This window comes from Montipora foliosa, chromosome 6 (genome assembly GCF_036669935.1).
Source record: "Montipora foliosa isolate CH-2021 chromosome 6, ASM3666993v2, whole genome shotgun sequence".
Lineage (NCBI taxonomy): Eukaryota > Metazoa > Cnidaria > Anthozoa > Scleractinia > Acroporidae > Montipora > Montipora foliosa.
This window is the reverse complement of record NC_090874.1, coordinates 7,960,004-7,982,503: the sequence shown is the minus strand read 5'-3', so window position 1 is coordinate 7,982,503 and position 22,500 is coordinate 7,960,004. Positions and strand designations below refer to the sequence as shown.

General features: G+C 39.7%; 3 protein-coding genes across 4 annotated transcripts in view; 2 read left to right on the top strand and 1 right to left on the bottom strand.

The window, feature by feature from the left end:
* LOC138006576 (transmembrane emp24 domain-containing protein 4-like) overlaps positions 1-1,235 on the top strand; it is a 6,124-nt gene extending 4,889 nt beyond the window's left edge. Inside the window, exon 4 of the mRNA XM_068852992.1 lies at positions 113-1,235. Within this exon, the coding sequence (XP_068709093.1) occupies positions 113-262 (150 nt within the window). The 3' untranslated portion in view covers positions 263-1,235. The remainder of the gene's footprint in view (positions 1-112) is intronic.
* Positions 1,236-3,963: 2,728 nt separating this feature from the next.
* On the top strand, positions 3,964-19,193 carry LOC138006574 (serine-rich adhesin for platelets-like). Of its 2 annotated transcripts, none has more exons than XM_068852990.1 (9): positions 3,964-3,988; positions 5,293-5,407; positions 6,009-6,173; positions 7,371-7,511; positions 8,184-8,406; positions 10,161-14,738; positions 15,344-15,407; positions 15,834-15,933; positions 17,888-19,193. In XM_068852990.1, exons 2-9 carry the CDS (start codon positions 5,306-5,308, stop codon positions 17,921-17,923), a joined length of 5,409 nt encoding a protein of 1,802 aa, XP_068709091.1. In that variant the 5' UTR covers positions 3,964-3,988; positions 5,293-5,305; the 3' UTR covers positions 17,924-19,193. The 2 variants fall into 2 exon arrangements, with proteins under 2 accessions (XP_068709091.1, XP_068709090.1); XM_068852989.1 differs by having other exon boundaries at positions 10,155-14,738.
* Positions 19,194-19,396: 203 nt separating this feature from the next.
* Positions 19,397-22,500, bottom strand: part of LOC138006575 (cilia- and flagella-associated protein 206-like) — a 19,107-nt gene continuing 16,003 nt past the window's right edge. Inside the window, exons 15-17 of the mRNA XM_068852991.1 lie at positions 22,396-22,500; positions 21,355-21,443; positions 19,397-19,692 (exon numbers count right to left, since the gene is read on the bottom strand). The exon at positions 22,396-22,500 is cut by the window's right edge and continues 39 nt beyond it. Coding sequence (XP_068709092.1) covers positions 19,551-19,692; positions 21,355-21,443; positions 22,396-22,500 — 336 coding nt within the window. The 3' untranslated portion in view covers positions 19,397-19,550. The remainder of the gene's footprint in view (positions 19,693-21,354; positions 21,444-22,395) is intronic.

Genomic DNA, 22,500 nt, shown 5'->3' with positions numbered 1-22,500 from the left:
ATGTAAACTTTTAAAGAAAACAGTACCGTGAAAGTCCAGCTATTTCTAGAATTGAAAGTTTTGCAGCTTTTTTTTTGTCATCTCCTCATCAATTTTGTTCTCTCTTTTTCAGTTCCGTGAAGAGCGTTTCAGAGCAACTAGCGAAAGCACAAACCAAAGGGTCCTCTGGTGGGCTCTTGCGCAAACCCTGATTCTTTTGATTACTGGATTCTGGCAAATGCGTCATCTCAAGGGTTTCTTTGAAGCCAAGAAACTTGTTTAAAGAATTCAATATTGTTCATACAGACACTTGATCTGGGTGAAGGACAGCTTTGAATTTGTCTGTTATTTGAATGGCCTTTCTGAGCTTCAGAGGCAACTGCATAGAGGCCTTCTAAACAAGATCCAACTGCTTTGTTGACCATGCTCACTTTGACTGAGTGAGAAAACAGATCCACTTATTTCAAATTCTCTATGTTATATGAAAATTAGTAATTTCCATTGTAATGTCCTAATAGGTGGTAAAATGGGTTTGATTTTAAGGGGCCTTTTTGTCTGTACTGTAGTTCCTTTTCATTGTACCTGTGATGTAGAATCCTTTGGCCTCAAACTTATGTTTGAAATTGGAAATCAGTACTGCAAATGCAAGCAAGAAAATACCTCCAAATCATTTGAGATGAATGACCTTGTTTGAATTTGATACAGGCAAAAGTCTTGAAAGTGAGGCTTTTGCACATTTGAAATTCATTTTGGAATGCAACATTTCTAAAATTAGTTTATCCATTTAATGACATCCATGTCTTACTCTTTTGCTCATTTTTATTTTGACAAAACTAAGTATTGTTGCCTGGTAATAACTTCTCAAAGTTACATGTGACTGGAGTTTTTAGTAAAGCCTTTTTCACTTTGGCTGAATAATCTGACGTCTGGTGGCAATTTTGACTTAACTTGCAAAACTCTTGGCTTAATGTTATCAGTAGAGTGATGCACAATATAAGTTGAATTTCACATTGTGCAGTCTCAATTTTTCATACAGTGCTTTCACAAACATCACAGAGTGTTTGGCAAGCATCCTTATTCCAATAGTAGTCTGCCCTGAGAAGGAAGGATTCGTTAGATACATTGCACTAAGAAGCTTATCAATTTGTAGTAATATAATTATTATTTTTCTTCTAACCCAAATGAAGTGATACCATTGTTCTTTTATAAAATTGTTCACAAAACCCTTGAACTTATTAATAAACTGGACACTTGTAGTTAAGTGTGAAATTCTTATGTGGTTAAATTTAAGATTGTTTTGAAACATGTTAGCCTTTATATTGTTGTGGTATTCTTAACAATATTTTATTATTATGTAAGTGTTTGTGGGATATTGAGGGGAAAATGGCCAACAAGGTGCTTGAATTCTGAACTGATTGAGCCTTTGGATACTTGTCTACACATTTTACAGTCAAGCCATGTCATACGTGACCAGTAGTTTTGAAATTTGAACCGAGTATTCAAATCTGCGTGCTAGTTTGGAGCTTTGCTCTTGAGATTCTAAATTCCGGTGGATATTTCCTTGATTATCGAAAATAATTAGCTATGAACTTTTGTTTTATTGTAAAATAAATGGTGCGATGAATTATTGTTTAGTTATTGTGCATTTTTTGTTTCAAGTTTCAGAAAAATCTTTAAGATTCCACTCAAATCTTGGAAGCTCCAAAGAGGAATTTGAATGTTCACTTCAGTCTTGTGGATACTAGTCACACGTGACATACTTGCCAACAATTTGCGCAATCACGTTATACTTATAAATTATTATGATTCCATTAGCCAGCGTTGAATATGGAGGGTAAGGCCCGTTTCAAACGTCTAACTTTACATGTGCTGAATCTAATGCAAATAAGAAAATCTATTGTTTTCGCTCATTTGTATTAGATTCAGCACATGTAAAGTTCAATGTTTGAAACAGGCCTGAAATAACAAAATATAAGGTACATAGTGCCGATTTGGCAGTAGCCAATTCTCTTCTAACAGGTGGGAGTGATGTAATATTGTTTCAGTAATTTTCATGAAACACTAGCCTGCGCCGGAAATACATCTTTGTTTGCAGGCTAATCAAACATTGAACTTTTTCAATTTTACAAAATGATTGGAAATTCAATTTTACAAAATGACAGGTGCAGTTAGTGCCCATATAAGGTAATCTAGTATATTACAGACATATGACTGTAGCTGATAACTGAAATTGAGCCAATCAGAATGCTAGAAATGCAATATTCGTTACTGAAATTTTGATAAAAGCTGATAACAAAGATGCTTTAAGCCAATCATAACCCTGGAAATGCAATATCTATGGTTCAAGGTTTAATAATAAAGTTATCTGCATCATGGCAGTATAGTAGACTGATAGCAGTCCAATCTATACCTGTAGAGCTGCACGTCTTGAGGTAATAATATTATTGTGTTTTGTCATGCAATTGAGAGAAACAAATTGCATGGCAAAGAATGATTGACTCAAAAAGCGCACTTCTCAACTGACATACTAACAGTCTGCAGACAGACTACTCTGATGACAATGTTGTATCTCGTGAGGCAACTAGGGCAAAAGTAGGATATTAACTCATTCCAATGGTCTATTATCATTACCGGTAATTTGATCGGTTTCATAGCTAACTGACCTGTCCTCAGAGTTGACTATTACATGTAAGCCCTTCACATCAAATAAAGGACCAATGCTGGTATCAATTATTTGTCTATTGTGAAAGTAATAATTCATCCTGTAAAGTACAAAATATAATAAAAATGGTATGATCGATACATTTATTGGGCATTGTTTGAAATGGGTAAAGCTGCCTGCAAAATTAATGACACATTCAGAAGTCAACATGTTTCCTCCAACGGTATCAACTGGGGGTGGGGGGGGAAGGTTTGCCTAAAATATGAAATCTGGAATCCGGAAGCAGAATCTGGGGAAAGAAATCTGAAATACGATGTAGGAACTTGAACCAAAGTCACTTGGCCTGCACTAATTTGCGAAACGAAACGAAATGAAATGATACAGAAACAATCCTAAACATTCATTAACCGCATTAGGGCTACAAACTTTAATGAATGTTTAGGATTCTTTCTGTATTTCGTTTTGTTTTGCAAATTAGTGTAAGCCTTTGGTTGAAGTTCTTATTTCGGATTCCGGATTCCGGAACTTTAGTCAAACTCTCAGCTGGGTGGCAGCAGTTTCGAACCACTACTAACCCCTCCCCTCCCTGCTTTACAGATGTACTATTAAATGTCTCTAACTTTAGTGCTTTCTGAAGGGAAAAAAAATCAGATTTCTCATTTTTGTTTTGGTTTGTGTTTTTAATAGGTGTTTATCTGTGATACTAGTGAGATCAAAAGGTCCATCCACCCTTCCCTAGCATGCGAGCTGACGTTTGTTGCGCGTGCAACAAAGGAAATAAGAGGGTATGGGCAGTCATTTGACTCAACTGCTTCAAAAAAGAACACTCAAACTTCTGTATTTTGAACGTTCCATTCAAAACCACTTATTTCGTTTCGCAAACCATCACTAAACATTTCTTTTTGCTCTGTACCATTTCAATTCCTTGTATTTTTGGTGGTGATGCCGCCCATGCCATGCATAAGGATGCGTCTGCGGGCAGGCCCCGGGGGGGGGGGGGTACTCCCTTATAAGGGCTTAATGGGGACGTGCGGCCAGCCAGGGTATGTTTTTTGGGATTTTTGTCTTGAACAGGGTATCGAATTTATCATTTTTTGTCTTAATCAGGGTATCGATTTACCAATTTTTGTCTTAAACTGGGCTAAATGTCGTAAACAGGGTATCCAAATTCGGAATTCTGTCTTAAAATGGGTAGGAAAATCAGCGATATTTGCCCCCCGGGGGGCAGGCTAACCCTCCCATGTCTGGTTTTAAAATTTTTAAGCGACGCAAAGGCATTCACGGTTAGGACTGGTACCGAATGAAATTGCCTGTTTATTTTTGACCGCCAAAGCAACGGATGTCAAGGTAAAATCATTTGTACATTTGAATACGCTGAGGGTTTAACAGTACAGAAACTACGCCAAGGTTCATTCTTCTCTTTTTGTCAAATTTAGATCCATTTCTTTTCACAGGACGGCTTCTTCGGCTGTACATGTTTAAATGAAAATATCGTATTTGTTCTTTGTCACTTTGTTCAGTGCCAAAAAACATGTAAAATTCATGGAGAACCATACATTCGTTTCAATCATTAAACCGCGCCGCAGATACCTATTCTTCCTCTCCTGAAGGTGCTCGAGTATTTCTTGGGCTTTTGATCTTCTGTCTGATACTACTCACTGAGCTTTTTACAACTTGAAGCGAACTTGCGTTTTACTTTGTGATTTAAAAAAAAAATTCGTAATCTTTGCTTACTTTAAACCCACAGTTTCCTAAATCTCAACCGTGCATTCATTAAATACTTACATGTATACAATCATATTCAGTGCATGTGTCTATAAAACTTGTCAACAGAGCTTTGCTGAGTTAAATGAAATTCAATTTGTAGGTAGCTAAATCTACCTATGTTATTCTTTCTCATCGTAGACAATAAATAATTTAACCGTTGAAGAGATATATCAAAAGGTAAACGAACTGAGGCGTGATATTCATCTTCAAACATAGTTATCACTTGACAGCTGATTATCCTGAAAGCTTTAGTTGATAAATCTCTGCAAAATAATTTATTTTGTGGACAGTGGTGATCAGAATAATTTAATCTATGAGGTCAAATTATTTATAGCAAACCCTTCACTCCCACAATGTCATCACAGAAGCCTATTTGGTCTCTCAAATTCTAATCCTCCAAGAATTGAACTTTGTTCTTTTGCAATTTGAATGTTTCATTTGTTTCTTTTAAAAGACAAGTTGGCTGAGGCTAATAACCAAGAATAATGAATCATGTTCACAAAGACTGTAATAACCAGGGCACGATATGTATTACTTTAAGGCTTGACTATTTCAAAAGAGATGTTATAGTTTAAAATCACATGTACAGGTTTGTTTTCAATTTCATGTGGTAACTGGGAGGGCTTAAGCAGTAGCTATAACATCTTGCAACATCTCTTTTAAAATAGTCAGCATCAAACCTCCTGAAATACAATCATAATGTAACATGCTTTCATATTACTTTTAGTTTGAAATGGATTATTTCTAATTGTATAAGTATTTTCAAGAGACCCAAATTGAGGTAGAGTTATTAATCCCAACAATTAAATAATATGTTATGGCTAATTATGTTGATACCAAGGAACAGTGACATTAATAATATGCTATTTATTTTTAATTTGTAGTCCCAAGTGATGTATGTTTTTAATAATGGAACAGCCAACAGTGGAATTGAAACCAAGTTCACAGTCAAGAGCTGGACAGTTACCAACAAATAAGAGACTTCATGATATTGAACAGGTAATTTTGTGAAGAAAGTCTCTCTGTGATTCATTCAGACCCTATGGACTGTTGTCAGTAGGAGGAGACACAATAGGAATCACCAGTCAAGAATTAGGTCAAATGGGATTCCTTTGAGAGGAAGTCCAACAGCAACCATTGAGCAGGGTCGTGGCATTTTAACCAACCAACAAGCATCATGGTACCTTGCAAGGAGGACTTCAGTGCAGACAAAATAAATAAAACAGTTAACCAAATAGAAAGAAGGGTATTATTATGATCATCTCACACTCTGCTTATTACAATGATCATGATTCCTTGCTACTCTTTTGCTCCCTTGCTGCTTGCTTGCTCATCACTCAGTTCCCCACCAACTTATACCATTTACCTTTTAGCTTCAAATCTTAGTTCCAGCCCTGGGTAATAGAAGTTAAAAGTATAAGCCAGTGTACAAGCCCCAAACTGACAGCAAAATGATTGGTCACTTCAATGGGATTGAGAATGATTCAGAAGTCACATATTGTGTTGTCTTGCTTCAATTTCATTTGTCCACACATTAAACCATGTCAATTGATTACAGTTAAGCTGCTCTTAATAATAATAATGCTTCCACTCTGTCTAGGAGTATTTAGAACAGTGGCATTTGCTGGAAAACCTTGGGTCTAGTATGGAGGCTGCTTCTGGGATGCGCCCCATAGGAGGGGAAGACTTGGCATCTTCCCAACCCAGTGGAACAGGAGATGTGCATGAACAAGGCACCAAGTTGAACGATGATGAACAGGAAAAGGTTTGCAAGATTATCAGAGTGATTGACTGCATAAGCCCAAATACTGAATGTTTCAGCTTCCACAAAACTTAGCATTTTTGATCCATACTTTTAATAAATGTTTTGTCACCACTATCTTTTTGATTTACTTTGAAGAGAGAAATTTAACATGATTTCCCAGTAGAAGAATTTGTCACATATATTTCCTTTAAAACCTTTTATTATACTATTCTTTAAATGTCAATGGCATTGTTGTATTACTTTAAAAACTTGAGGTGAAGTGACACACACAATCAACTGAAGAAAATTGAACCGAAAGTGTCACAAAATCAGGATACTTTTTCTTTAGATAAATTTACATGCATTGACTGATAGAACATTATTTTCTTTCTTTTTCTTTCAGTCAAATCAGTTATGATTTAGTAAACTGTGTTATTTTTTAACACCAATGAAATACCAGGTGATCTTTCGTGTGAAAACATGATATTGTCACAAATGAAAAGAACATGTTATCTTCACATGTGAAAAGATCACCATTGCTATGGTTACATAGTAAATCATGCGGTTGTTCTTTGTAGTGACTACAAAACATATTAAGAAAAGTAAAATGGTGTGATATAATTTCATTCATTTGATGTTATATATTTTATTATAAACAGAACATTACATGACCGCTTGGAGAAAGGAAATTTCTCTTCTTGTGTTAAAAACTATTTCACTTAAATTCGCTGCACTCACTCGTGAAATATTATTTTAGTCAATACTGAAGAGAAATTTTGTATAGACCTCTGTGTGGCCATGTAATATCCTCTGTAACTCAGTGAAAGCAAAGGGATGGTAGATTTGTTGTGGCTCAAACTTTTTTTTGGTTTAAAATTTTTCAAACCAGTTCCATTTACACTGTACTTTGATTTTTCTTTGTCTATTATTCATTATCATACTCTGAAACAAAGGGAAATAATAATTTAACTGGTTTAAAAAATTTTGAGAGCCGGTAACCAGTTATTTTTACCGGCTTTTCAAGTACATTTTACCGGCTATGTTGATGGAAGTCAAGTAATGATGAACGACGGAGTGATACATGTGTACCAGCCTTCATTACCTGGTATTCAGTTGTCTTTTATCCTCCTATTCAAAATCTTAACAAGAACCCTGCAACAGATACAGGCTTTTTAGGAGATTGATGTGCTTTTTGGTTTATCACTTTTTCTTTTCCAGGAAGGTAGTGCCCAATGGTTTGTCCTTGGAGAAGAGTCATTAGATGATAGGGGCACAGGAACCCCATCTGAGGATCAACAGATGGCCCATCCTGGTGTTTCTAACTCAGATCAGACATTGGAAGGAGAAAATATCACTCAGGTCAGTACAGTACATCACATTTTTTGGATTATTATAGTGTTAGCATGTATGCCCATGACTCTAGTAAAAACTGTTATTCAGGATTTAGTATGTGCTCTGCTCGAAAACCCTTGAATTTCAGCAGTCTGATTTAATGCTCTTACACTAGAAGTTGCTAATAACAATTAAGTCCAGTGCTGCAAGAGGAGTCGGAAAAGTACACACTTATTTGCTTTGAAATAGTTGCACAGCACTCGCCCGTTCACTAATGCCACAGCAAAAGGGGCTATTTCTGTTAACAACAACGATTTATTGAATTGAACTTCAACCGAATGAAAGCATAATTATTAAGTATGTGAAAAAAAAACAGTTTCATCAGAGTCAGAATCTGAAAGAAGATTCTCTTCTAATTTTGCTTGTTCTGGGTAAGCAACTGTTAACCAATCAGGGTCAAGTAATTGTGCCCTCGTGATTAAGAAAAAAATGCCCTCCGTCTCCTCAGCCAATCAGCATTCAGTAATTTTGCCCCTTATGTGATAACAGTTATTATTATTATTATTATTATTATTATTATTTTATTATTATTATTATTATTATTATTATTATTATTATTATTCATCTTGCACCCTCAGAGATTATATATCAATTTTCTGAGTAGCAAGTCATTCTTATCGTTGTGTTTATTTGCTCCAGTTATCACCATATGCTGAGCAGTGGCACGAACTAGAGCAGCTTAAGGAAAGTGTCAGGTCTTTAAGCCATGCTGCAGGTTTGCTGCAGTCACCTCATCTGCCTCCTGAAGATGATGAAACATTAGCAAGTGGACTGAGCAGTGGTTCTTTGAGTGTTGAAGCTCTTGATGAAGTTGGTGTGTTGGAGGCTCAAGTGGTACCACAGGATGGAACTGTCCAGGAAGGTAAACTATTAGACTAAGTTGGAATCTCATATTACATTCTTTACCTTTCCGTAAACTTAAGATGTTTTCCAAATCTATTTTGTGATGGCATGATTGAGATATGAAATGTAAAAACAAAATATTCTAGCTTCTTCTTTAAATTCATTACAAGTGACACCACCTTAAATTGAAGGGGATGTGTCACAGTATTAGAAAGTTTAGGAACGCAACGTTTTTGAGCTGCAGACGGTAACCAGAAAGGAACATTTCACATGCCAGGGCAGTAGTGTCTCCCAGATTTTTAACCTAATCATCTGTAATGGAGGAAAGATACTTAACAATATAAAGGTGGTAGTGACAAGACAAGTTAAAAGGGAAAACAGCTCACTTGCCATTGCCACATTATGTCCGATACTCCGACATAATGAGATTCCTGGTACGTCACAATAGACATCAAAAAGTGTCCCGCTCTTTATGTCTCACAAAACTGTTACTATTTTAAAAGGATTAGGGTTGGGGGACACTTTGTGATGTCTATTGTGATGTACCATGAATCTCATTATGTCAGAGTATTGGACAACCCTCCTAAAATGCTAACCCAGAAATTACCTTTAAACAACATAAACCAATGCTTTGTGACAAAAACACAAACTGTTATAATGCTGAACAGTTTTCAAAAACCCCAGTAGTTGCAATCTATTTCAATCTTTTTTTAATTTTGCTCATTCCTTCCTGCTTTTGCATTTGCTGGTTGATTCAAACCTTCCTTCAATGTTTGAAGAAGTCACATGTATTTTCATGTTTCTCTTGATTTGGTTGCCAGTTTCAGTTGCAGAATTTTGCTTAATTTCGTTACACAGCCCCTTTAATAACAATAATTATTAGCAGAAACCCATAAGGGTTGAAACGTGTAACACGTTTACAGCTTCCGAATATTGAGTGCGAACTGATTGGTTGAATGTTTCAGTGCTAAGTACCATATTTGGAAAATGTTACCCCTGGCTCTTGTTGTTCCAAATATGGTACTTAGCAAATTGAATATTCAGAAGCTTGCTTCCCAGCACACAAGAAGCCGTTACACGTTTCAAACCTTATGGGTTTCTGTTATTAATAAATACTGTACTAAAACAGTGGATAGCGTTGAAGGTGCGCTAAGATTCGCCACTCAAATTCCGAATATCCTTTGCTATTCACCTCCGAGCAACTTGCGCGGGATTTGCGCTCAAAACTATTGTAATCTTTGCGGGAATAAATGAGTTAAAATCATCTTTTTGTGCTATACTATCTCAATGTTTCAGTATATGCTAAAATAACTATTCACCTCATTGTTGGTTGCTAATGGTTGATATTTACCTCGCCGCTTCGCAGCTTGATAAATATACACCACTGGCACCTCCACTTCGATGAACAGTTGTTAAATAATAATTGTATTGTATGTTTTGACTATACTGTCAAAAGCCAAAGCTGGCATTTTTGTCGACTAATTTTATGATCTGTCCACTTAGAACAACATTATCACTCTTAAGTTATATAGCACTTTATAAGACCCTTTTTTTAAAAAAAAGGTCGGTCTCAAATTCTAGTTTAATTGATTTTACATGTGTGTTAAAAAATTAACATTTCTGATGCAAAGCCATCGTTTTGAAGTGATGTTTGCCAAGTCAAGCTCCACATTTTGAAATATGCTCCAAGTGGTCGGTCTCAAACTTGCAAGGGCGAGAAACGTTTGTTATCCCCTTGAGTTGCTTTATGTGAATGTAAATGTTCAGTTGCAGGTGTTGCGCCACTGAGTTTGGAACAAGAAGCTGTTGAGGATGATTCAGCGGACAGTGGAGCGTCCTTCAGTGTGCACGATTCTGGCATTGACGAGAAACAGTTAAGAAACGAGTGGTTTCCTCTCAGACCAAGTGCGGTTGGAGAAGACGACGAAGACACCATTCAGATGCCTTATGCCACAGGCCAGGCTTCTCATGGCGCCAACAATGTCAGATTGCAAAATGTACCTCATGTTTGGTCTGATGAAGATGGGAAACAGTCACCACCAGAGAGATCGCAGCCAGATGGACGAGACGGACCAGATCTCAAGAGGATGCCGTGGATTAGCACCACATACGGCAGCACTCCACAAGTAATCTCAGCTCCTGCTCAGAGCCAACCAGTGGCTAGTGTAGTACACACTAGTAAGGACAGTGAAAGTGATGTATCCCTGGCCTCTCAGCCACACAGTCTACACAATGAAACTCCTCTGGAAATTATCACCAGAAGTGTTCCCCCTGTCAAGAAAGGTGTGAACCTTATGAGCGAGTTGCGACAGAGGCACGCCCCTCAGTTAAACAGTGATAGTGACACAGAGAGTCCAGTGTCAAAGCTGCTTGGTCCTAACTTCCGTGCTGTGCAAGAAGTGTTGGATAGACTGAAGCGGGATAGGCTAACTGACAAAGTTGGTGAAGAGGCGAAGAATGCAGGTTCAGACGGAGGCTCCATGACAAAGGACTATGTCGAATACATGTCAAGTGCTGCAGCGCTAAGCAATAGCGCTGGATCAAGGGATTATGGAATGGAGTGGACTTCTGGGCGGCCGGTCACTGCGAGAAAATCCTCGTCTGAAACGGATGCAGTTGTTTGGCCCAAGGCAGTATCCCCAAGGTTCCCACCATCACATAGAAAAGGACACACGGTCTATAGGCCTTCTCAGGATGAGAGTCTACGGAGTTTCTCGGAAAATGACATCACCAATGTTATAAGACCTTTGGACTCGAGACAACAGTCCAGCTGGACGAGTGCAAAAGTATCTTCTTTGCATCCAAGTGAAATTACCCCTGTTGATACCATTCCAAAAACACCACTTCAAGCTACCAACAAGTATCCCATAGAGCTATCGCTGCTAAGTTCCTCCAGTGCTTTGGATCCATTAACTCCAGGTGAAATGTTAGATGATGCGGGATATGGCGGTCACAAAGTACGATCGTCTTTGGATTCCGCTGATGCTTTTCCTTTAGCAGCCAACAGTGGTGCAAATCTTCTGACAAGAGACTACTCTGTTGTTGTAGCGACTAGTGAAGATGTGTTACATCGCCACTTGCGCAGTGATACATTCGGTCCAACTCTGCCACAGGCAATTTTGCCAAGCTCTGGGACTCATTTGCAGGCGCCAAGTTCCAGAAGTTCTATAGCAAGTAGTATAAAAAGCTCACGAATTGCTTGGGGCGGAGAGACACCACCCGCAACAAGGGATCCAATCCAAAGAGCTCCAAATCAAGTACTTCCTCGTGTTTCTGTCGAAAGCAGCGTTCCAGCCCTAGGAGCAGATAGTGGGTTGTCATTGAGTACCTCGAGAGAAAGGCCTAATCGCATAGAGACAGAAGAAAGTTTCTCTGTCATCCCAGCAGATAACTTTCCACTATCAGGCCATACCAGCTCCGTTATTGATGGAACAGAAGCTGCCCCCATTTCCATTGGTGACGCAAGGGAGGGAACAAAGGATTCGAGTCCACTGGGAAATGATCAAGGCAAAGTGCCGCAGAGTGGTGGTAATTTGCCTCGTTTAGGAGACAATGAAAGAATGCCATATTCTGGTGACACCTATGGAACAATACCCGCCCCAGATACCATTAGTGCTGCATCAGTTGCAACTGCCAAAGAGGAGTCTAACGGTTTTTTCAGAACGGGTCAAGATCAAGGAAAAGCGTTGCTGAGCGGGAATGGTTTGGAGAATTTACGAGAAAGCGATACAAGTGCATCGTCGGATGATACGGACGACCTCCTGAACTATGAACCAGTGTTGGAAGGCAATCGGCAGTATTTACGAATGCAGAAGCATGCGCAATCAAAGCAACTTGATTCTGGTGCGGTGAACAATAGAGAAAACAGAATACTTGTGAAGTCATCCAGAGACCTACCTATGGGAGATACTGTTAAAAGAATGTCTGATCAAGAGCAATCTTCATCCACTTTGCAGGGCCAATATGACAGTCATTCGGAAGTCAATGACACTCATATAAAGTCCTTACACTGGTCTCTTGGGGCTGGGACAATTTCTCCAATATCTGAAACCATACTGGCACAAAGAGATTCTAAACAAGGAAAATCATCCACCCCATTAGGTTCAGTAAGTGAGCGCTCCAGTATGGAGGAAAGTGAATTTTTGCAAGAACAGAGTCTTGAAAATGATACATTGGTTGACGTAGAGGGACGTGACGTGGTTGCAACCAAACAGGTCCCGAGTCGCTCCACAACGGACTTTTCCTCCTCAGACGAGATTTACAAACCGGTTCTTCATCGGGATGCTTCGGGAAACAAGGAGAATCATCCAAACGAGAGTGTTTTCCAAACCTCGTCTTACGGTATCTACGACATCCGAAGGTCCTCGGGTCCTGGAAGCACTAACAGGCGTAGGAAGGCCATGGGACTTGAACCAAACCCTGCAAGAGAGGTTTCGAGTCAAAATGGTCCCGGGATGGTTTACATTTCGGGGAGTTCAACACCGAGTAGTTCGCACGATAGCGTTGGCAGGGCTTCAAAAGACATTGGGGGCCTAGCTGGAAGAAGAACTGGTCATCGAAACGTTCAACTTGAGCAAGACAACTATGAAGAAAGTTTAGAGAGCAACGAGGAGAAAGTGAGACCAAGACGTCGTGAACCAAGGGACTCGAGAGTACTTAAAGGTCGACAGGCTCAGGATTTTCGCGATCGTTACCACGATGCGCATGCGTTACGCGAGAAAGAGTCTGAACGACACAGAGCACGCGCAGTCAAGGATTCTTCTCAAAATCACAGAACACCAACGAAACTTATCACTTCAGAAAGATCGAGCCATTCGGTTAGGAAGACTGTGGACGAAACCGAGGAGAATCCGTCCAAGAAATTGGCAAGTTTGGCGAAATCGAGGCGAAGAGCCACCGGCGATAGTGACGGTACATCGTCAAACAACTCAACCGCGGATAGGAAAGCCAGAACTAGTAGAAAACACTCTGATGCTAAGACTGGCAGTCGTTCTCGCGACAAGACAGATCGACATGCTGTGAAACCTTCTAGGTTGGATGCGAACATTTCCAAATTGTCTTCACTGGTGTCGAAATCCATGGACGAAAGTGCTTCTTCGTCTTCTCGTGCCTCGGTTATTCAATCTCAAAAGTGGCCGATTTCAAAAAGTAGCAAGCGTAGAATGACCTCGTCTAGTGAATCATCTGATGTTTCTGAATTCTTTAATTATGCATTCATGGAACCGCGTCTTCGCTCCTCAATGAAACATAAGATTCGCATAAGAGAGTTGCTTAAATCAGTAAAAGCACAGGATATTTCTCCAATAATCAGAGTTCGAGATAGCACGTCGACCGAATCAGCTACTAATACATCAATCAACGGAGAGAAAGGAAAGGAAACAGGGACTGAAAGAGAAAATGTCGAGCTCAACGAAGGCACCGAAGAACCTTCTCCAGATCTATTACATACTCGGCGCCCTGAAGCCTTCACAGTTCCATTTTCTGACCCAACATATGTGGACAGAGAACCAAAGTGTACCTGCAGAGCTTCACAAACAAGAGTTGTACATGCGACTTTGCCAGCCAAGAGCAGAAAAGTGGAAAGAAAAGGTTACGGAAAGGAGTTTAGGTTGCCTCGTAAACGAGACGTTGGCGTAAACTGTCCGACTCCGATCATCACAAGAAGCCCAGCTGCAAGCTCAGACGAGTCACTTCATGGTCAGTTTGAAGACGCGGGCACACAGACTGAAGAGTTTGTTGGCCAACGGAAAGCAAACAGCAAAGATAAGGTGGAACCCTATAAATCTCCGAGTAAAGGAGCGAAAAGTCCGCTGAGAAATAAGGAAGAACGGGGTGTCATTTCTCAACCTTCACCCAAGACATCGGATTACGTGTATAACGTGGATCATCGGGAAGCTGTTCGATATAAACCAAAGGAGCGATTGATACCCAGTCAAAACTCGCCAGATCACAGCGTGAAGACGACTTCTGACCGATCAAGCCGAGCCCAGGTACCAGCTTGGTTTCATCCGGTGACAAGCAAAGCGCAAACTGAGCCAAAAGCTTTATCCGAGTTAAAAACGCCGAGTAAAAGCCGCTCTAATGATGAGCTAAGGGTAGACGTGTTTGATGCGGCCGTGAATTCGTCAAGCTCTCTGCAGAAGCTCAGCCTCCAAGAAGCGTTTCTCTACGCGAAGTCGTCTTTTGTGAAGCGCTCAACGGAAAGAGTGGCAAGAATAGAGCAAGCTGCCCGGGAAAAAGACAGGCGCAAATTAATGGAGGAAGCTGCAGCAGAGGAAAGGAGAATAGAGGCCTCTAAAAGAACATCCCCACCCGACACCCCTAAGATCAAGACACGTGTAAAAGGTTCTGGTAAGTTGATTTTATTTTGACTGGTTGAGGACGCAGTGGTTCTTTTGCTATGGAATCTTTAGATAGGCTGTAGGCGAAGCCGCATAATTTATGTCAGTGTTTCGTGGGGAGGGTGGAGTAGAGCTGGGGGAGATGCGATAGAGACGGTCCTGTGGATCAAAGTTATTTAAGTGTGCCCTGGTAAGTGAAGGCTGCGTTAGGGCCGATTTACACGGTACGACTTTGTCGCATGCGACAACGGCTTACGATAGGCCCACGACATGATTTACGATTGTTGTGTACGTCAGAAAAAATGTCGTAGCATTTTAAAACATGTTTTAAAACGCTGCGACAATCGTAAGTCATGTCGTAGGCCTGTCGTGAGCTTGTCGCATGCGACAAAATCGTATCGTGTAAATCGGCCCTTAGAGTATTGAAATGTTGAAAAGGGGATGAAGTTCGAAGTTAACAATCAAGGGTCTTGCTTGGGCCCGGCATACACACGTCATGTGTGCCATTAATAAAATAACTTCTTAGAAAGCTTCTGAAAGATCTTTCTTACTAGGACTTTCAAATTTCTTCCCTGAGAATTGTGATATTTAAATCCTCACTTAATCTAATTTCAGACCAGCTTTACGTCCCAAAACCGCGACAGATGACAAAAGCAGAGATGAAGGAACTTAACCAAAGGTAAACTGAGACTACTCCAAATATGATCACTTTTGTCGCGCAAAATCTGTTTTTTTTTTTCGTGTTCTATCACTGGGAAAACCTGATTTCGGACGATTTGGTTAATCAACTTCTTCAAGCGAGGTTGAACAATCTAAAACAAGCTAGGGTACAAGACACTTTCGTTTTCGTGGGCATTTCAAAATGAAGCGCGGGTTCTAGGGGCTTCATCATTTACATCCTCTGTGAAGTTTGGAAAATGACCCTTTATGGGAGTTACCGCATTTCAACCAAAAGCGGTTAAGAACGTGTTCCCTTTAGAACTTTACTGAAATGCATCACCTTGAAATCTGGTGAGGTCAATCGCACTAAAACACGACATACACGTAACAAAAATAACCATGTTAATTTGTCTCTGCCTCTTTTCTGTGGTTATTTTTCTCGCAGGCTATACAAGAACCTACCCGAAGTGAAAGCGAAACACGAAAAAATGAGAAGACAAGCCTTCTATCGTACAAACAGACTACGGGCTCAACTTTATGACAAAGTATGTTAACTCGTTTGTTGTTGTTGTTTTTTTACGTGGGATGCCGTAGGCATACCACGTCTTAAAACCAGTCGAATGGTTTTTTTTGGAAGTCACAAATGTGCATACCCCACGGATATTGAATTAAGCTCCGATCGAGTGAGCCCTTCAGTATTTCCAAAATCCCTTACGGCGATTAGAACACCCATACTTGCCCCGGCTGTCTAGCGTTAGAGCACTCGACTACGGTGACGGAAGTTCTGATATTGCGATGTGAGCAAATATTTAGTTTGGAATCCTTTCCGCCCGCGATGATTGACACAGTATTAAACCTCACATCTGAAAGTATTTGATAAAGTGGACAGAAGATTTTTCTTTAAGAACGGCAAGCTTTAAAGGTAAGGAGAATTTTTTACGTTATTTCTAGATCTTGCTTCGTTCTTGTGTGTTCCATTGTTCAGTCTTTCCGACGTAGAAAGAAGATAAGAAAATAGCCTTCAACGGCCAAACGAAATAAAAAATTAGCTATCATCGTCACGGGGACCGCGCACCCCCATACAAGTACTAACCCCATTCGAAGGGGCTTAACTTTAGTTGACACTTGGACTAAGACCATATCAACGATTGCGATCTTTGTGTTGAATGTCGAATTTAAAATCTACGACGGCAACGGTCGACGAAAACGTCACCCCACAATATGATTTGGCTCTATCATAAGTCTTTCGCGATGATTCAGTCTCGTTCACGTCCTACAATGTGGGCGAAGTATCCTAAAAATAAATTGGTACGAGCGGTTTCAGAGTTAAAATAGAGAATGAAGGATTCTCTGTTGGATGCTTACGTTGTCGTCAAAACCTCAAATTTGGTGATTTCACGTCGTCGTTATGCAGAGGACCGCTAAGATACTTGCTAAAATACTTGCTAAAATCCGATTCTTTATGCTGTTTTAACCGACGATATTACTGTTTTGTGGCGATGTCATATCGTCACCGTTTCTTAAATTCCCTAGAAATTCCGCCGGACGGGGCTCAACTTCAATGAACTTTTGTCCTGGAAAGCTGTCAGAAGCTCAGAGTACACGCTTAAACTTGCGGTGAAAAAGAAGTTGTAAAGGAACTTGAAAATGATCAACATGTCAGCCGTGAAGCCAATGTTTCCCCATTTACTTTTACTTTCGTCAACCTTTCTGGGATTACTATTTTACTGAACCACATTTCTTCTCAGGAGGTATTCAGTTAAGACATCAAAACAATATCGTATACTTTCAGAGCTACATATTACGCAAAGACAACTTGAATCTCCTGAAAAACACAACGCACCCTGTTGACAGTTATGGAAAAAAAAAACATTCAAGTTACTGCACTACCACACGCAATGCGTGCCTATTTTTTATAACATCCCGTAAATATCCCGTTTCCTGATAACCCCTAATAGGGCTTCGTTGTTTCCAGTGAAATTTTAGTAACATTAATAATGAGAGTTTTTACAACAAACAACTTAAGTTAAATTACAGATTTATCTTTCTGGTAATGTCTCGCCATTTTCCGAAGTTTGTCCGTAGTTGAAGTCCACTGTAACTGGACAATAACTTGTTGTGCATCCCACGGATACGCCTTGTAGGCGTCTTGTTTTTCAGAAAAAATAGTATCCTGAAAAGTGTCTTAAAATAAACCTGTTGAAAAACTAGACAGGCTAATGCATTTTTTCCCAGGAGGCCCTTTTCACAACTTGTGAACCGTTAAACTGAAACTATCTAGTTCGGTGCCTTCTTTAGAACAAAGCTTTCCTGCGCAACGCACAATATCAAATCTGAAAATTGTATAAAATACTGAATTATATTTCCAGTAGTTTCTGAAATGTTCTTAACATCTTCTCTTCTTTATTCATTCATTCTCTTATTCATCCATTCACTGCCTCCTCCCTCTGCCCCCCCTCTACGTCCACCCACCCCTTATTTTATACTTTATTCTTTCAGAGAGTACGTACCCGCCTCAAAGGAGCCGGAAAGTGATAATGACTGATCGCAGAAATTGTAATCAAAGCCCTCTTCGATGACCTTTATTTATTTTGTTTTTAATTTCAGTATGAACATGTCGTATCGTTTAAGTTTATGGCACGTAACACTTGTAGAAATGGTAAATAATAAACCTTAAAGTTTTGTCAGTAGAACAGCCTCCTGTTGAACCTTTTGGGCAAAAAGTAAGGGAATACGCAATGACTGCACAAAACTCGTACACCTACAAAACTACACGTAGAGTGAGAAAAACGACTTTCTCAGTTGTTTCGTGAAGAGCGCAAAATAACTATAAAACCGAATGGATGGATTTCCCGTGATGAGGAAGATGATTGTGAAAGTGAAGGCGACCAAAATAAGGGGGATTCATTGGTGGAAAGCGCGTTTGCGAAAATAGGGACTTTTAAGATTTACGACGGCGACGTCCACGAAAACGTCACTTCAAAATTTAACTTTGAATGTCGCGGTTTTTCCACTTCGTTCACGTCGTAAAATGTTAGCGAATTATCCTAAAAATAAATTGGTACGAGAGCTTTCATAGAACGAGTTTCAATCTAGTGTCGTAAAACCAAAACCAAAATCAAAGTAATAGGCTAGTTTCGAATTGTGCAGCAACAAAAGAACAGAGTCGAGGTTGCATTTTACTTTGTTCTGAACAATACAAAATGCTAATTATTCCCCTGAACCTCGACTCTGTTCTTTTGTTGCTGCACAATTCGAAACTAGCCTATTACTTTGGCCAATCAAAAAGGACGGAGACAATCCAGTAAACCAATCAAGACTCGAAGTAATTCACATAGCCGACACAAAGCGCGGGAAAATGTGCACGCGCAAGCCACGATTGGTTTTGGTTTCACTTCTGATTTGTTGAAAATGTGGCGCGAGAACTTTGAACCAATCACCTACCAAAGCAATGCGCGAATTACTTTCGACACTCAATTGAAAACCGCTCTAGTAAAAATAAACAATTAAATTTGGTGATTTCACGTCATTGTTATTTAGAGTACCGCAAGAACATGTGCTAAAATGCGTGCTGCACGTGCAGCACGATTATTTTTCTTTTTTTCACCAGTGATATTCTTGCTTTGTGGCGTAGTCGTTGTAGTGTGCGTCGCCGTTTCGCAAACCCCCTAATTTGCGATGCCATTGTCGCGGCGCGCTGCTTTCGTGTGAACAAAAATAGCTCAGGGCCCAGTTGTTCAAAAGGCGATTAACGCTAATTCCATATAAAAAAATAACCAAGGAGTTCATTTCTCCACTCCCAAATAATGTTCAACGCTGATATTCGGCAAAACGTTACATTAGAAGAAGTCAATCTTGAAAAACAAAAATTCATCGAAAAGTTGAAAACATGAAGCAAATGTTTACGCTAATCCTGGATTATGTTAATCGGCTTTCGAACAACCGGACACTGGATAACAAACCACCGCCTGGTTTGTTACTCGCAATGAGACGATAGGGTGATGATAATAATAATACTCGCTTTCTTCAAACCGACGCTATCATCTTTACTAAACACTCTAACCAGTACAATATTAATTTAGACAATCTAAAAAGTATTAAAATTGTTTTTTTACAAAGTTCAACTCTGCTTTCTGTAAATGCACAGGTGCAACAATTTTGTTCAGGTTTGATCGACATCTAACGTTAAATCCACTACGTTCATGGTAGTCTTGGTCGAATTACAGCCACGCAAACCAGCGACGAACGTGGATGGCTTAGGAACATTCGTTGATGAGTCTCGCTTTGTCTGTGTATCTGCATCCCTGAAAATGGCACAAAAGCAGGTGATTAACACAACAAGAATCCTCCGAGGTGAAACAAATTGTGCACGAGGAATCCGCGCACAAGTCGTACGCGTGTGCACACCACAATCCAACGTTAAAACGTTTTTGACAGAAAAAGCGGTGAATTGTCTTTCTTTTTCGCCCATCTCTCCAAATGGTTTTCACAAAAAAAAACTCAGCACCATAGGTGGTTTATTTGTTGATTGATTTGGGACGACGCAATTTGGAAATCTCTAAAACAAGATTGCTTTAACGGCGCAAGCAAATTGTAGCTATGCAGTTTACAATCACTTGCTTCTATAACAAGTACAATTTTCACAGGTGCCCCAGAACAAAATGAGAATGATGCACACACAAGGTCTGTATTTCTTCTCTTTTGGAACAGTGCGTGTGTTTTTGTTTAATTAACGTCCCACAGAGACATGGAGCCTACGCTGTCGTGGTTACACGACGATACTAGAACGTAAACGAAATGGAAAAGCGATCCTCGCATCCTCGAACCCAAAGGCGAAATACGAGCAACATTTTTGCCAAACTTGTCGCGCAAATTGTAGGGTGGTAGAACGTGCAACATCGCTCTACAATTTGCACGGTGTTTCGCGACAAGTTTGTCAATAATGTTGCTCGTATTTCCCAGCCTTACCTGGACAATTTAAGCAATTGTGTCTTCTAGACACCTGAAAATTTCAGGTGTCAAATGATTCAAATTCAAGTACTAGAACCTCTTACCATTAGCAAAACACATTACGAGGATTGAAAAATTTTGTTCTGTTATTTAAAGGATGAAGACTCCGAATCTGTCAGGCCGGAGTTAAGGTGGCTCAAACCAGTTTCAATACTTTGAAGAGACACTCTTGGCATTACAACGCTGTATCACGTAAGATGCGGTCATTTTTATGATGCAATAAGTTACCTTGGCAACAAAAAGGCCCAGCAAAGACACCCTATATTTTAGCTTTAGTTGCTCATATTTCAGAAACGAACTCGGTGACCCCCATTTTTTATTGCTGGAAAGTGATCAGAAGGCCAGGGTGAAACTTAATGCAAAGTTTGAAAAAAACTCTGTTCTGCAGAATCAGAGGCACCTTAAGAAAATCACAGATTTAAGGTGGCTCTGAATCCGCTGCACAAAACTTTTTCAAACTTTGCAGATAGTTTCATCTTGGCCTTCTTACAACTTTCCAGCAATAAAAAATGGGGGTCACCGTGCTGACATTTGAGATAAGAGAAACTAAAGACAAAAGAAAGGGTGTTTTTACAGGGCTTTCCCGTTGCCACGGTGACTTATTACGTCACAACAATGACCGCGTCTCGTTTAGCAATAATAGACCGTACCCTTTATGACGTAACGCCTCGCAATTCTTTTGTTGAGTGACTACTGAAACATTGCATTCTGGTATTTATAGTAGTCACTCAACAAAAGAATTCAGGTGCTGTACGTCATAAGGGGTAAGGCCTATTGGTGTTTCCTATGGTACTATAACATTGCTAATACGTAAAACAGAATTGTAGTGCTAATCCTTCTAATAAGAATGTGACTTGAAAGCGTTGACTGGTTTGAGCCACCTTAAACACGACCTCACTATATATATCTGTAAATTGAAAGCTTACGAGGCGATGGAAGGCTCATTATATACTTACTTCGGGAGGTAAACTTGACTCTCATTGTCTCTACGGAAGTTGCTCAAGTTTGTCTGCACTGAGTGGGTAAGTTTTGTTCGAAGATTCGCCTGAAAAGAAGAATAAAATGTTATAGCGAGGTTAAGTTGGTAAATCTGACAACATGTAGCCTGTGGAGCAGCCTTTGGCTCCGCGTGGCCAGTCAAATGTCATCGTTGAAATCTCTTCGCATTAACTAAGGACGCTTTCTATTTGAAAGAAATGACCCGGTCAGACTGCACATTTGGAATTACTAACTCTACACCAACTTCAAATTAGCACACTTCGATTATGATATATACTCCTCCAGAAGAATGCGAGGGATTATCATGCAAGTGTTCCTTCAGATTGTTGCATTTTCTTTGCAAACTGACGGGTCTGGCCGGCCAGTTCTGACAAAAGGAAAGCGGCCATGTTAATTCAGACTATTAATGACCGATACTTTTCCAACACGGTATCGATTTTTCATATATATCTGTGACATGAAATACGTGGTATCGATTCATTCTGGTTAGACAACCTGGAACAAGAATGACTCTGCTTAAGTCATTGATCACATCTTGCCTCGTTAATAAAGAGGCCACCGTGCTTGACACAAAAAAACGGCCAGAAAAAGTTTGAAGAATTTTAAACATAACCACCTCCCAAATTAACGGAGGAATTTTGGTTTCGATAATCTGAGACATCGATAAAACCGACAAATCATTTTTTCACGGAAAAAATACGCAACGATATCTTGTAAATTGGGTTCAAGCTTTTAGAAAGGGCGAATAGACTAAATTCGATATTTTAAAATCCACCTTCAAACAATAAACACGATCTCAAGGAACTGGGAAATTAAAATGGGGATTTATAGAAAATGAGCTACTTTGCGATGAACTTTCAATCTTCAGCTTTGATTCATTTATTGGCTTCTTGGTTGTGCTGATAAGAGAAATACCGCGGACAAACTTCCCCAACAGCAGCGACAATTAGTGACATTTCGTTTAAAGGTCAGGCAACAGTGTTCTACAACCCACTCACCAATTTAAGAGCCTTTCGTCTTAGCTCCCATTCATTCCACTCGTATGATTTGACGATGTTGGATTCCATGAAGTGGGTGTCAGTCTGTGTACCACTGTCACACTT

Excerpts from the sequence above, each read along its gene's own strand:
- LOC138006574 (XM_068852989.1), top strand. The coding sequence starts at position 5,306 with ATGTTTTTAATAATGGAACAGCCAACAGTGGAATTGAAACCAAGTTCA. Across the intron at positions 14,739-15,343 it reads GACACGTGTAAAAGGTTCTG|ACCAGCTTTACGTCCCAAAA; the intron begins GTAAGTTGATTT and ends ATCTAATTTCAG. Across the intron at positions 15,408-15,833 it reads ATGAAGGAACTTAACCAAAG|GCTATACAAGAACCTACCCG; the intron begins GTAAACTGAGAC and ends TTTTTCTCGCAG.